Raw genomic sequence first — 12,984 nt, 5'->3', positions numbered from 1 at the left:
TGGCAGTTTGTTTAACCAGCACGACAATAAAGTAGTGAGAAAGAGAGTGGTGAGCAGCGGAGGGAGGTGAGCTTGCCTGCCTGCCAGCATTGTGCTGGAAGAAAAAGGGAGTCGTGATGGAAAGGCACGTGTTGGCCGGAGGTATCGGGTCTCCAGCTCTCTCGCTCTAGCTCACTACAGACTCACTCTCCTTCCTCCTCCACTCAGAGACAAGAGCCTGGCCAGCCAATCACAGAGCGCTGAGCACGGAATCCTGTGCATCTTTGTCGAGTCCTCTGACTTGCCTCCAATATGAAAGGCCGTTAAGCTGGAGGAGTGCTCAACGGGTTCAGTGTGCTGTGCTCTGCTGTATGCATATAGGACGCTACATGCACCACGTCACCGTGCCACATAGGTCATACTGCGGGTTAAGCTTCCCCCCTCAATACATTGCATTTTATACATGCCTCAGTGGAGAGACATTTAGGTTGCTGAACATCTGGCTGTTTTTTTCTACAGCTCTGTGATTGTAGGTGATGCTCAGTCGTAAGAAGCCATTCATTCATACTCTTTCCCGCTCTTGTTGTTAATTGTATATTGACTTATTAAGAGCATGTCAGTGATTTTACATGTATTATAGATTTATCACTCAGTATGGATTATCCATGTTACATGAATGACGGTGACCTAAGATTCGGATGAAATTGGATGCTATGAAGAGATGTCAGAATCAATCATTGTTTTGTTTGTATACATTTCCAGAGATAAACGTGTGTAAGCTAAACTCTCAATGAAATCAGTCAACCACAAGAAAAGCCACAAATTTCCTAATAGTGTCAAACAACTGCATCAAAACTTGGCATGAAAATATAGAATAGGGCATTTTCGTTCTTCTCTCTATAGAACTCTCCCAACCATACATTACTGACTGATAATGGACATGGCATCGATGAGGCCAATTATTGACTTATGAGTTGACCTGACCTCTTAACCCCCGATGGATCACAACAAAATTGTCAGTGGTCAGTCACAGGTTGCGGTATGATAAGGAGGACCCAGACTAGAACTTACCACTTACAGTGCATCAATCTCTAAAATGATCAGCGTCATTTGATCAGACATGTGACTGGGGCTATGCCAGGCTGCGTCACATTGGGAAATGGTGTCGACGTGCGGCGAAAGCGACGTGTTGCTCTCATTTCCTTCCCATTGATCACGACTGAGCAAAATAATCCCTGTTACCAATCAACAACACTGGCGTGCTAGCCCCCCGTCTCGGAAAAGATTGTGTGAATCCTATTGATTGGCGTCCTTGAACCACTGGGGTAGGCTGGGCTGAACGTGCAGCAGGCAGCCCCGCTGTATTGACCTCCCACATCGCATCAGGCCTTTCCTCCTGACAGATCAATGAGATGATATAACTGATGAAATGGGGCACTCTACTGATTGATGACCATAGACAGCCTAGTTCTAGTAGTAGCCCACGACAACAACGTTTCCTAGTAGTCTACAGCAACATTTCCACTTGCCTGGTCACGGGTTCTGTTTGTGCAATTCCTATGGTCATTGTCATTGTAAAATCAAGTGTTTAGGATCTGAACACATAACTAAAACCTTTTCTGCAACACTTTTTAAACGTGTCAAGCTATTTAGAATTTCAATGAAAATACGTTAGTGTTTTTGGAAACATTTTTATTTGCTGTAACACTTTTTAAACACATGAACCCGTTTATTCAGTACAAGGCGTTTAGGTTTTAAACATTGGGGTGTTGTTTTAACGCTATAGGGTGTAAAGCCATATTTGCATATTTACCAGCATGCCTTTTGAGTGAATGTGAGAGATACCCACCCATGACTGTCTTTGTTAGTGACAGAGACATGGCTGTTGCATTCATTAACTTCTATTCCTGAAGCCTTCACCAAGTGATTGCCTGAGTGAATGTGTTTCAATTAGAAGTGAACACTTTATGACCCCATATTATACATTTAATAAGGCCTTTAGTTATGGCCTAGTTATCCTCAACATTATGGTCTGAAAATCCTGGTTCATGGGCCACATCAGACCTGCAAGTCACATTATGCTGGTTTGTGAAGTGATTAGTAATTCCTATCAGAATCCTGCCAGAGGGAAGAATTTCAATATTTTATCACCCACAACCTGTACTCAGAATGACTGCTACGGTGAAGGTTTCAATAAAAAAGACTACCTAAACTGGAACAACCATCTCAGTAATGGGTGCAGTAAGTCCAACCCCTTACAGATTGGAATAGTTTAGAAAAATGTTATTTATTTAACTTTGTATAGTATAAGATAAATGAATCAATCAATGTGCATGAGGAAACATAGATATTAAAACAAACTATTCTAAACATAAACCTGCAACAAAGCATACGAGGAAAAATGATAATGAGGCCCCCTCCCACGTCTTTTTCACGCTGAGAGAGTTAACTGAAATTAACTCAAATTACCTGTTCAGTGCTGAAATATAGGTAAGGTGACAAACATGCCTAACACTAACCAGGTTTCCATACAATTTGCGACAGATTTTTATGGTAATATTCTAGCATCGTCATTAAGAAAATATGCGCATTTTCCCACCAGTGGTGTTTCCACCAAATTGACTTGTTGTGGACAGAAATCTGACCTTAAGTTTTCATGTACCCGATAACTCTACCGATAATTTTGTCACAAAAACTGTTGCATTAAATAGCAAATGTGACTATTCTGGTTTTAGCATGTGCGCTTTAGCGAGCCAACAGCTCGCAGATACAGTGCAGGTAGGCTGGGCGGGTAGGCTAGTCTACCTGATGAGATTATTGTGGTAGTCGAGCATTGTTCATGTCACCAGAATAAGACCCTCAATATTTATTGGAAAGGAGCATCAAGATCACCGTGCACTTTCACCACCCTGTGAAGTTTATCAGAATTTATAACATCTGTAGCCTAATAAACTGCATGGTTTCAAAATCAAATTTTATTGGTCACATACACATGGTTAGCAGATGTTATAGCGAGTGTAGTGAAATGCTTGTGCTTCTAGTTCCGACAGGGCAGCAATATCAACAAGTAATCTAACAATTCCACAACAACTACCTAACACACACAAATCTAAGTAAAGGGATGGAATAAGAATATGTACATATAAATATATGGATGAGCAATGACCGAGCGGCATAGGCAAGATGCAATAGATGGTTTTCAAACCCTTTGCAATGAGACGCAAAATTGAGCTCAGGTGCATCCCGTTAACATTGATCACACTTGAGATGTCTCATCAACTTGATTGGAGTCCACCTGTGGTAAATTCAATTGATTGGACATGGACATGGAAAGGCACACACCTGTCTATAGGTCCCACAGTTGACCGTGCATGTCAGATCAAAAACCAAACCATGAGGTCAAAAGAAATGTCGGTAGAGCTTCGAGACAGGATTGTGTTGAGGCACAGCTCTGGGGAAGGGTACCAAAACATGTCTGCAAAAAATTAGCTTGGCCCCGGTGATGTACTGGGCCGATCTGAGGACCCATGCCAAATCTTAACATGGTCCAAACTAACGTGCTTGGACCATGTTAGTTTGTTGGTGATGTGGACGCCAAGGAACTTGAAACTCTCAACCTGCTCCACTACAGCCCCGTCGATGAGAGTAGGGGTGAGCTCGGTCCTCCTTTTCATGTAGTCCACAATCATCTCCTTTGTCTTGATCACGTTGAGGGAGAGGTTGTTGTCTTTGCACCACACGGTCAGGTCTCTGACTTCCTCCCCATAGGCTGTCTCATCGTTGTTGGTGACTAGGCCTACCACTGTTGTGTCATCAGCAAACTTAATTATGGTGTTGGAGTCGTGCCTGGCCGTGGAGTCATGAGTGAACAGGGAGTACAGGAGGGGACTGAGCACGCACCCCTGAGGGGCCCCCGTGTTGTTACCTACCCTTACCACCTGGGGGCGGCCCGTCAGGAAGTCCAGGATCCAGTTGCAGAGGGAGGTATTTAGTCCCAGGGTCCTTAGCTTAGTGATGAGCTTTGAGGGCACTATGTTGTTGAACGCTGAGCTGTAGTCAATGAATAGCATTCTCACATAGGTGTTCCTTTTGTCCAGGTGGGAAAGGGCAGTGTGCAGTGCAATAGAGATTGCATCAGCTGTGGATCTGTTGGTACAGTATGCAAATTGGAGTGGGTCTAGGGTTTCTGGGATAATGGTGTTGATGTAAGCCATGACCAGCCTTTCAAAGCATTTCATGGCTACAGATGTGAGTGGTACAGGTTGGTAGTCATTTAGGCAGGTTACCTTAGTGTTCTTGGGCACAGGGACTATGGTGGTCTGCTTGAAACATGTTGGTATTACAGACTCACACAGGGAGAGGTTGAAAATGTCAGTGAAGACACTTGCCAGTTGGTCAGCACATGCTCGAAGTACACGTTCTGGTAATCCGTCTGCCCCAGCGGCCTTGTGAATGTTGACCTGTTTAAAGGTCTTACTCACATCGGCTGCGGAGAGCGTGATCACACAGTCAGCCAGAACAGCTGATGCTCTCATGCATGTTTCAGTGATACGTGCCTTGAAGCGAGCATAGAAGTAATTTAGCTCGTCTGGTAGGCTCGTGTCACTGGGCAGCTCTCCGCTGTTCTTCCCTTTGGAGTCTGTAATAGTTTGCAAGCCTTGCCACATCCGACGAGCGTCGGAGCCATTGTAGTACGAATCAATCATAAGTCCTGCATTGACCCTTTTCCCCTTTTGATGGTTCGTCGGAGGGCATAGCGGGATTTCATATAAGCTTCCGGGTTAGAGTCCCGCTCCTTGAAAGCGGCAGCTCTACCCTTTAGTTCAGTGCGAATGTTGCCTGTAATCCATGGCTTCTGGTTTGGGTATGTACATAGTCACTGTGGGGACGACGTCCCCGATGCACTTATTGATAAAGCCAGTGACTGATGTGGTGTACTACTCAATGCCATCGGAAGAATCCCAGAACATATTCCAGTGTGTGCTAGCAAAACAGTCCTGTAGTTTAGCATCTGCTTCATCTGACAACTTTTTTATAGACCGAGTCACTGGTGCTTCCTGCTTTAATTTTTGCTTGTAAGCAGGAATCAGGAGGATAGAGTCATGGTCAGATTTGCCAAATGGAGAGCTTTGTACGTGTCTTTGTGTGTGGAGTAAAGGTGGTCTAGAGTTTTTTCTCCCTCTGGTTGCACATTTAACATGCTGATAGAAATTAGGTAAACCTGATTTAAGTTTCCTTGCATTAAAGTCCCCGGCCACTAGGAACGACGCCTCTGGATGAGCGTTTTCCTGTTTGCTTATTGTAGGAATACAGCTCATTGAGTGCGGTTTTAGTGCCAGCTTCAGTCTGTTGTGGTATGTAGACAGCTACGAAAATACAGATGAAATCTCTCTAGGTTGGTCTACAGCTTATCATGAGATACTCTACCACAGGCGAGCAAAATCCTGATACTTCCTTAGATATCATCCGAATCTGAGTGATATTGTCTCCATTGAGGTGTAGTCTTTGTGAATTACTTATCAGTTAGGATCAAGGGCTAGGAATTAAGGAATTGACCAACCAAGAAATTACATTCTAAAGACATATTTCAATTAATTATTTGCCTTGAAAATCAGATCCAAGAGCTGATTATTTATTTCCCAAGGACTTCTATTAGGTCAGCACAGGGATACATTCAACTTCGAGTTCAAGACACACAACCAACCACCAGCCATTCAGCTCAAGAACCTAAAATGTACATACAGAGCATCAATCATACTGTACATCAAAAAGAGCATATTAGAACAAATCAAATTCTAATGAAATGACAAATGCATTATGCTTCTTTGATATACTGGGCAACATGCTTGGCCCACATTCATCTGTATTGCTGGAAGACTTGGCCAAGATTACAGGAAGATTACAGGCGAACATTAATGCCAGCCTATGTGGGTTCTTTTTGGAACATCCTTAGATTAATTTATTTAAACAAAATGTCCAACACAACATGATGAAGACATGTCATAGAAAGGGTTAAGGGATCTAAAAATAGGAATGAGAGTACCGATATATGATTTCTTAGACAGTGGCATAACAGAGTGAAGATGTAACAGCCATTGTCCCTGGCCTTGTCATGTTCAAAGCACTACTGTCCAGTGGTGTGACATGCTGGCATCAGCTGCATACAAAAGCATAAAGGACTGTGTGTGTGTGTGTGTGTGTGTGTGTTTGTGCATGGTAAGCAAACCAATTAGTTAGCAAATCAGGTGCAAACCTTGCTAGGGCAATTGTACAATTCATAACCTTCATAAGATAGCTAAGCCAACAATAAGCATCACTAGCTGCCTGTGTTGAGTTGTGAATGGTAAATAAATGAAGTGGGGCTTTGGGGAGTAGATGGGGAAACCATAGCTTACACTTGTCCCTGAAACATGATCCAACTGATATGCAATCAGGAGGGGCAAAGGTGGGCCCAATGAGCAAACCATATATCCTTACCTGCCGTCAATAGGAATATTGTAGGCCTAATAGCAAGGAATGACAAATGTCCATTTATTCTATTTTGATTTTGGGTTGCCAAACCTAACCAGGCAACAGACCTCAACATGGGTGTTAGAAAAGTGGTGTTTGGAGTGGTGGCAAATGCCCCGAATTCTGTGCAATTTATGGATTACAGGAGTGTGTCAAAATAGAACAAAATGGAAAAGTATGTTCAAATATGAGTTATAGATATGCAGCACTTTAAGTTGTTAGGCTTGTTGTGTGAACAGATTAGTTGCGTTGCGTGTTTGACTTGTAAATGAGTCATCATCGTAGTCACCATACGCATTTTGAGTCCATTCCAGCCTGGCAAAAAATATATATTTTGCTCATATCCGTGTTGTTTTTCCAAGCATTACTTAATAAGTCAAGGACAATACACATCGATTGATGTGCACCTTTCGTAGGTAAATGTATCTAATTTGCTTATTCAAACAGTGTTATGACATCATTACTTACTAGGCTATGTAATAGTATATTTGTATTCAGTCTAAGCAGTCTATGACAACGCCCTCAACCGGCGGCTAACCGCAACTGCATGTGAACAGACCTGTATCACACTGTACTACAGTCTTTGCCTGTATACTCCGCTCTCTGACTTCTCCGCTCTCATTCTCTAGAAGATGGCGGACTGCGCTTCACTGTTAGATGAGGAGCTCTCTTCCTTTGTCTTCAATTACCTGACAGAAAACTCCGGGAGCCAGGTAAGGGATGCTCATATTCTATATGTGCAGGGTCAGGACTACATGGCCGGGGGTTCATGTTTGCATGTTATTCGCAGAAGCATGCGTAATTTCATCTTCATGTGTGCTCTGGCTGTAAGCATCTCCGCTCTCTATAGCTAACCGGCGTCTTCAAACCTTGACGTCTGGGCTTCACGTGGAGTTTTAAGGAAATGTCATTAGCGCATACAACGTGGTGATAGGAAGTCATAAAACATTTAGTTTAATAGTTGGGTTTATGCAAAATTATTTTGTTTTAACAGCGATATAATAATTTATATGTTGCTTTTAAAACATTTACTCTACTTTTACTCCTTCTTACAATTGTTTTACTAACGTCAGTCGTGCCAAATCAGAGACATCAGCAAGTAGCTAACGTTAGTACTAATGGCATGAATGTGACTTGTGGCTCTTTAAACATTTGATATTGAAATAACTGTAAAATACGGATATGTTGGCAATATGTTTTATACAAAGGTTTGACTAACGTTATCTAGAAATATTGATGCATTTCTTATGTTGGTTCTATTACTAGAATGTAATTTTTTCCATCCTATCTACGTTAATAGCAAACAATCTATAAACAATGGGTCGTTACGGGACGAAGCAAGGTTATGTTTTGATTCATGTTTCTGTTATTGCAAAATAATGCAATTTGCGTGTGTTGACTAGCCTACTGTTTTACCATCACCAGCCCATCTAAAAACGAAAGACATTTCAACTAGACCGGTCGCTGCTGTTTCTGTATAGTGCGCCTCTCACGGTTCAAAGTTTAGCAACTTCAATGCAACGATAATGATAGTCGACGTCCTTGGAGTTTCAGGTGCTGCAAGAATGACGATGAGATTGAGAAATGCGTAATATTGCGCCCATCTGTGAAAAATTAATGCGATTATGTATTCGTAGCTAATCGTTTGCGTAAGCACCGAGCTATTGTTACAAAACCTTGTTACCGGTAGTTCCCAAAAGTGTCTGGTCTAGTGTAACAAAATAATTAGGGTGAAACATTCAGGGTCTGATCGCATTAGTGATATTAGCATTGTATAATTAGATTCGTTGCTGTGTTACATACTGTTGCATGTTCATTTAGTCGGGTTGTTGGGTTGACAGTGCTATATGGTCATTGTAATAGTACTCGATTCTCGTGACCAGAATTATAGAACACGTAGTTGCTGCAGTCATGTGCTTTCTGCAGTTATGCGTAGTAGTACGGAGGCGGTTCCAGTGACGTGCATGAGCGACAGCTACACTCCCTTCTTTTGGTTGCATCATGTGACTGCTACTGCCGCCACTGCTGCTGCTTCTAAGCAGCCTAGATCACGACTAATGCTGCGTTCACAACCATGTGGGAATGTGGTATTTACCACATACGACTGGGGAAAATATCTTGAACGCCCCTCCAACTGCTAATAAGTGGGAAACTCGTTTATCATCAGTGAGGTCCCACATGATGACCTCTGCCGTCACCTACTGAGGAAATGACCTCGATAACATCATTTTCTGCAGTTAAATGGAACAACAAAACATTATTTATTAGAAGCAATCTATTAATATGTTTTTTTTTAAACAATATAATTTGTTTACAAGCATGTTAGCTGTACTTTTAGTTTATGGTGGAAGCAGCTTGTTGGCCATTAGCCAATCAGCCTTACTCAACAAGTTCAAAGCACGTGAATGCATCCAGCTGGTTTTACGACTTTACAACTGGTAATTACCGCCTTCCCACTTCAGCTGGTCTACTCAAGTCTTGTCCAGTCAAGAGGATCTAAAGATCAGTCCTACTTACACACAACCCTGCCTGAACCTCAAAGTTCTAGTTTTAGAAATTGATCATGCTGGATCTTATGTCCTTTAGTATTTGCAGATCCATCTCAATCCATTTTTATTGGGCCAACTTTTTAGAAGTATTGCATTATTTTGAGATGCTTCATCAAATGTAATTATCCATTTTGATATAAATATTTAAAAGCCTGTGCTATTATGTAGCCCAGTTATGTTCTTTCCCTAATATTAATGAGTTACATACATATCAAATTGATTTGTGTAGTTTGTTTCATCATAGCCTACATCATACAGAATGTGGTTTCACCGGCTGCCAGTCAGTGGTTCATTTGATTCTGGTTGCTGAGAGAGTTGTTGTCCAAAAGGACTCCTGGCTCAGTCGTCAAATGTATTATGGTCATATCAGCTTAGAAACGGAGTCTTATGTTCCCAGATTTAGTCAGACAGAGAAAAAAATATAGCCCACTGCACCAGGCAGAGTCCTCACTTTGCTCAGCAGTCTCTCTCTCTGCAATGAAATGCTGTGTATTATTACACAGACACAGAGCTGTCCTGTCGTGATGGAATACTGCAGTGTTATGTGTTCAGCTTCCGTGATATGGGCTGAGTCACCTGTCAGCCCTAAAGTGGAGACCTATTCTATAACTAGAGCAAATGCGTTAGGCTATTTCTATGAAATGAGGACTTCCTACTGTACACCTCCCTGTCTCTCAGATGGAATAAATGAAATTAGCTTTGGCTATGCTGTGTACTGATTGACTGAAGATGATGGATAAGACTGCCCTTTGTTTTGCTCAGGGGGGGTTTGATGCTGATTTAAACTGGGCACGATCCACAGGACACTTTGAAGAGGAGTGTCAGACAGTGGCTTATGTGTCTGGATGTTCACTGTGACATTACTGTATCTTTTAGCCCTATTTTAAATGGTGCTAATCTGGAAAATCTATCAATGAAACTGTTACAGAGATGATTCTTATCACTGATAAGGGTGCTTCTTTCTTTACCTCTTATGTTTTTAAATGGATTTGAGTGGATTATCATAATATACAGCCCACTGGGCACAGATGTCAGTTCAATGTCTAGTTTTAATTTACATTTGTTTGAGTTGTGAACTAATGTGAATTCAATGTGAAATCAACAAAAAAATGCACCTTGTCATTGGATTTAGGTTCAAAGTTGGGTGAAAAAAAGACGGAAGTTCCTAACCTTGATGATGAGTTTCTGAAAATCCAATCCGTTTTTTCACGATGATTCAACGTCATCGAATATATGTTTTTGTTGTTGTTGAAATGACGTGGAAACAACGTTGATTCAACCAGTTTTGACCAATTGGTGGAGCTAAAGTTAACGTAATGTTGATCTAGGAGTAGCATTTCACCTATATTTTCAAATTCTCTCACATTATCATATTAGGGTCATTCTGAAAGATACCACCCACCTTTTAATGTTCATTACCCATATCCAGTTGGAACATTTTCTATATTTTCATGTTTCAATTTGTTCATCACTCAAAATGATCAAATCAAATGAGGATTAAGGATTCTAATCTCCCAGAGGTTTTACTGGGAGGTTTTGCGTGTGTCACTGCCTGGCTGCGTGGTTTGTCACTGAGGATGTGAATGGCTGCTTCCTCTCCCAAAGCCCCAGAGATCCATCATCCGGCTGAGGCTTTAAAGCTCTGAGGCTTCTCCTCAGGGAGGCCTGAGGATGCGCTGTCACGGATCACTGTACCGCTCCCCTCCCCTCCGCTCTGAGCCTCTATGTGCTTCCCAAATGGCACCCTATTCCCTTTCATAGTGCACTCACTACCTTTGACAGTAGCCCTGATGAGCTCTGCTCAAAAGTACAGACGTAGGATCTTAATTTGAGCCAATTTGCTGCAGTAACTATGAAACAGGTGATTAGATATCAATAATTGATGCAGACTAATCCGTCTTCGGCTGATTGCACAACTGGCATCAAAGGTTAGCCTTTGCATGGACTCCTGAGGCACACACTGACTACATCACGCAGTTGGTCGTCTACATATTCAGGCTGTGTAGTTCTAAGTCAATAAGGATAACATGTTTTTGCTTTTTATTGTGCTTTTATCATCTCTTGTCCTATGACTCATCTTTTGCTGTGCCAACATGCAAATGTCGCATCTCTTTGCATTTTCGTTTTGAAATTAGCCTTGGTTTTTAAACTCGTCTTGAAATATGATATTATGAAAGAATGGGTTATGTATAGTCAAGCCATACTGTTTTGCCTTTTAAGATGAAAGTGAAGTTATCTCCTTAATTAATTAATATCCAAGTGTTTTGTATTCATCACAACAACTCTAATGATATTGACAACACCATCATGAGGCTGTTTCATATTCTGTACCTTGCTTGTGGAAATACATCAAGGGCTTTAACATTATGCCTATGGGACTAAATGACACGTTAGAGCTGAGAAAGGTCAAAACGCAGATTCAACACCCATAGGCTCTGGTCAAAAGTAGTGCACTATATAGGGAATAGAGGGCCATTTGGATTGCACAATTTACTCTGAAAACTTTAGGAGCAGAAGGCAGCTGCTTCACTCTGTAGTCTTCAGTGTGTGTTTGCTTTTCTTGGCCACTAAAGCAGATGACTGTTGCTACAGAGGCCAGGACAGCAGCAGACTGTCTGATGAGGCTGATTTATGCAAAGAGAAGTTGGAACTGGGTTGCCAGGTGTGCCCGTCCCCTGATGATATTCACCACCACCTGCTTTACCATTTAAATGTGCAATCAGGCATTTGGCCGTAGTCAGCATCCTCCAGGTCATTGTACTGTACCACAGCCACAGGCAAACAATGAATCTGCAGGTAGCCTATTGTTGATGGATTAGGAGACAGATTGTGTGAATGTAGGGTCAACATGCTTGCAAGTTAGTTTTTGAAGTTGATGGTTTTTATGGTGTGTATAAAACATTAGGAACACCTGACCAGACTGACCAGGTGAATTCAGGTGAAAGCTATGATCCCTTATTGATGTCACCCTTTTAATCCACTTCAATCAGTGTAGATGAAGGGGAGGAGACAGGTCAAAGAATAATTTTTAAGCCTTGAGACAGTTGAGACATGGATTGTGTATGTGTGCCATGCAGAGGGTGATTGGCCAAGACAAAAGATTTAAGTGCCTTTGAATAGGGTATGGTAGTAGGTGCTATGTGCACGGTTTGAGTGGGTCAAGAACTGCAACGCTGCTGGGTTTTTCACACTCAACAGTTTCCTTGTGTATCAAGAATGGTCCACCACCCAAAAGTACATCCAGCCAATTTAACACAACTGGAAGCATTGGGCCAGCATCCCAGCTTTCAACACCTTGTTTTGTCCATGCCCCGATGAATTGAGGCTGTTCTGAGGTCAAAAGGGGGTGCAACTCAATATTAGGAAGGTGTTCCTAATGTTTTGTACACTCGGTGTATTGCGTTAAGATGAAATGGGCTGCATTCTTTCTGAAGATTTCTTTCCTGAAAAACACAAGATGAACGTTCATAATCATTTAGATGATTTAAAGCTGGAATCCTTGACCTCTATGGGCTAGGTGGGACGCAAGCGTCCCACCCGTGGTGCACTCCATCAACAGCAGGTGCATTTCAAGAGCGGCAAATTTGAATCCAAATAAATGTCAAAATTCAAATTTTTCAAACATACAACTATTTTACACCCTTTGAAAGATAAACATCTCCTTAATCTCACCACGTTTTACGATTTCAAAAAGGTTTTACGGCGAAAGCATAAATTTAGAGTATGTTAGGACAGTACATTTACAAGAGTTGTGTGTAATGTTGTGCCAATTCAAAGACAGGCGTCACCAAAACCATAAAATCAGCTAAAATTATGCACTAACCTTTTAAATCTCCAACAGATGACACTCCTAGGACATTATGTTAGACAATGCATGCATTTTTAGTTCTATCAAGTTCATATTTATATCCAAAAACAGTGTTTTACTGTGGCGTTGATGTTCAGG

General features: G+C 41.7%; 1 protein-coding gene across 1 annotated transcript in view; it reads left to right on the top strand.

The window, feature by feature from the left end:
* The first annotated feature begins 7,046 nt into the window (after positions 1 to 7,046).
* The window catches only part of LOC100136477 (peroxisome proliferator-activated receptor gamma coactivator 1-beta), a 61,027-nt gene continuing 55,089 nt past the window's right edge, over positions 7,047 to 12,984 (top strand). The window contains exon 1 of the mRNA XM_014200071.3: positions 7,047 to 7,202. Within this exon, the coding sequence (XP_014055546.1) occupies positions 7,122 to 7,202 (81 nt within the window). The 5' untranslated portion in view covers positions 7,047 to 7,121. The remainder of the gene's footprint in view (positions 7,203 to 12,984) is intronic.

The sequence above is a fragment of the Salmo salar genome, chromosome 05 (genome assembly GCF_965601325.2).
Source record: "Salmo salar chromosome 05, fSalSal1, whole genome shotgun sequence".
Lineage (NCBI taxonomy): Eukaryota > Metazoa > Chordata > Actinopteri > Salmoniformes > Salmonidae > Salmo > Salmo salar.
The sequence above is the reverse complement of the archived record's forward strand: the minus strand, read 5'-3'. Positions and strand labels throughout refer to the sequence as shown.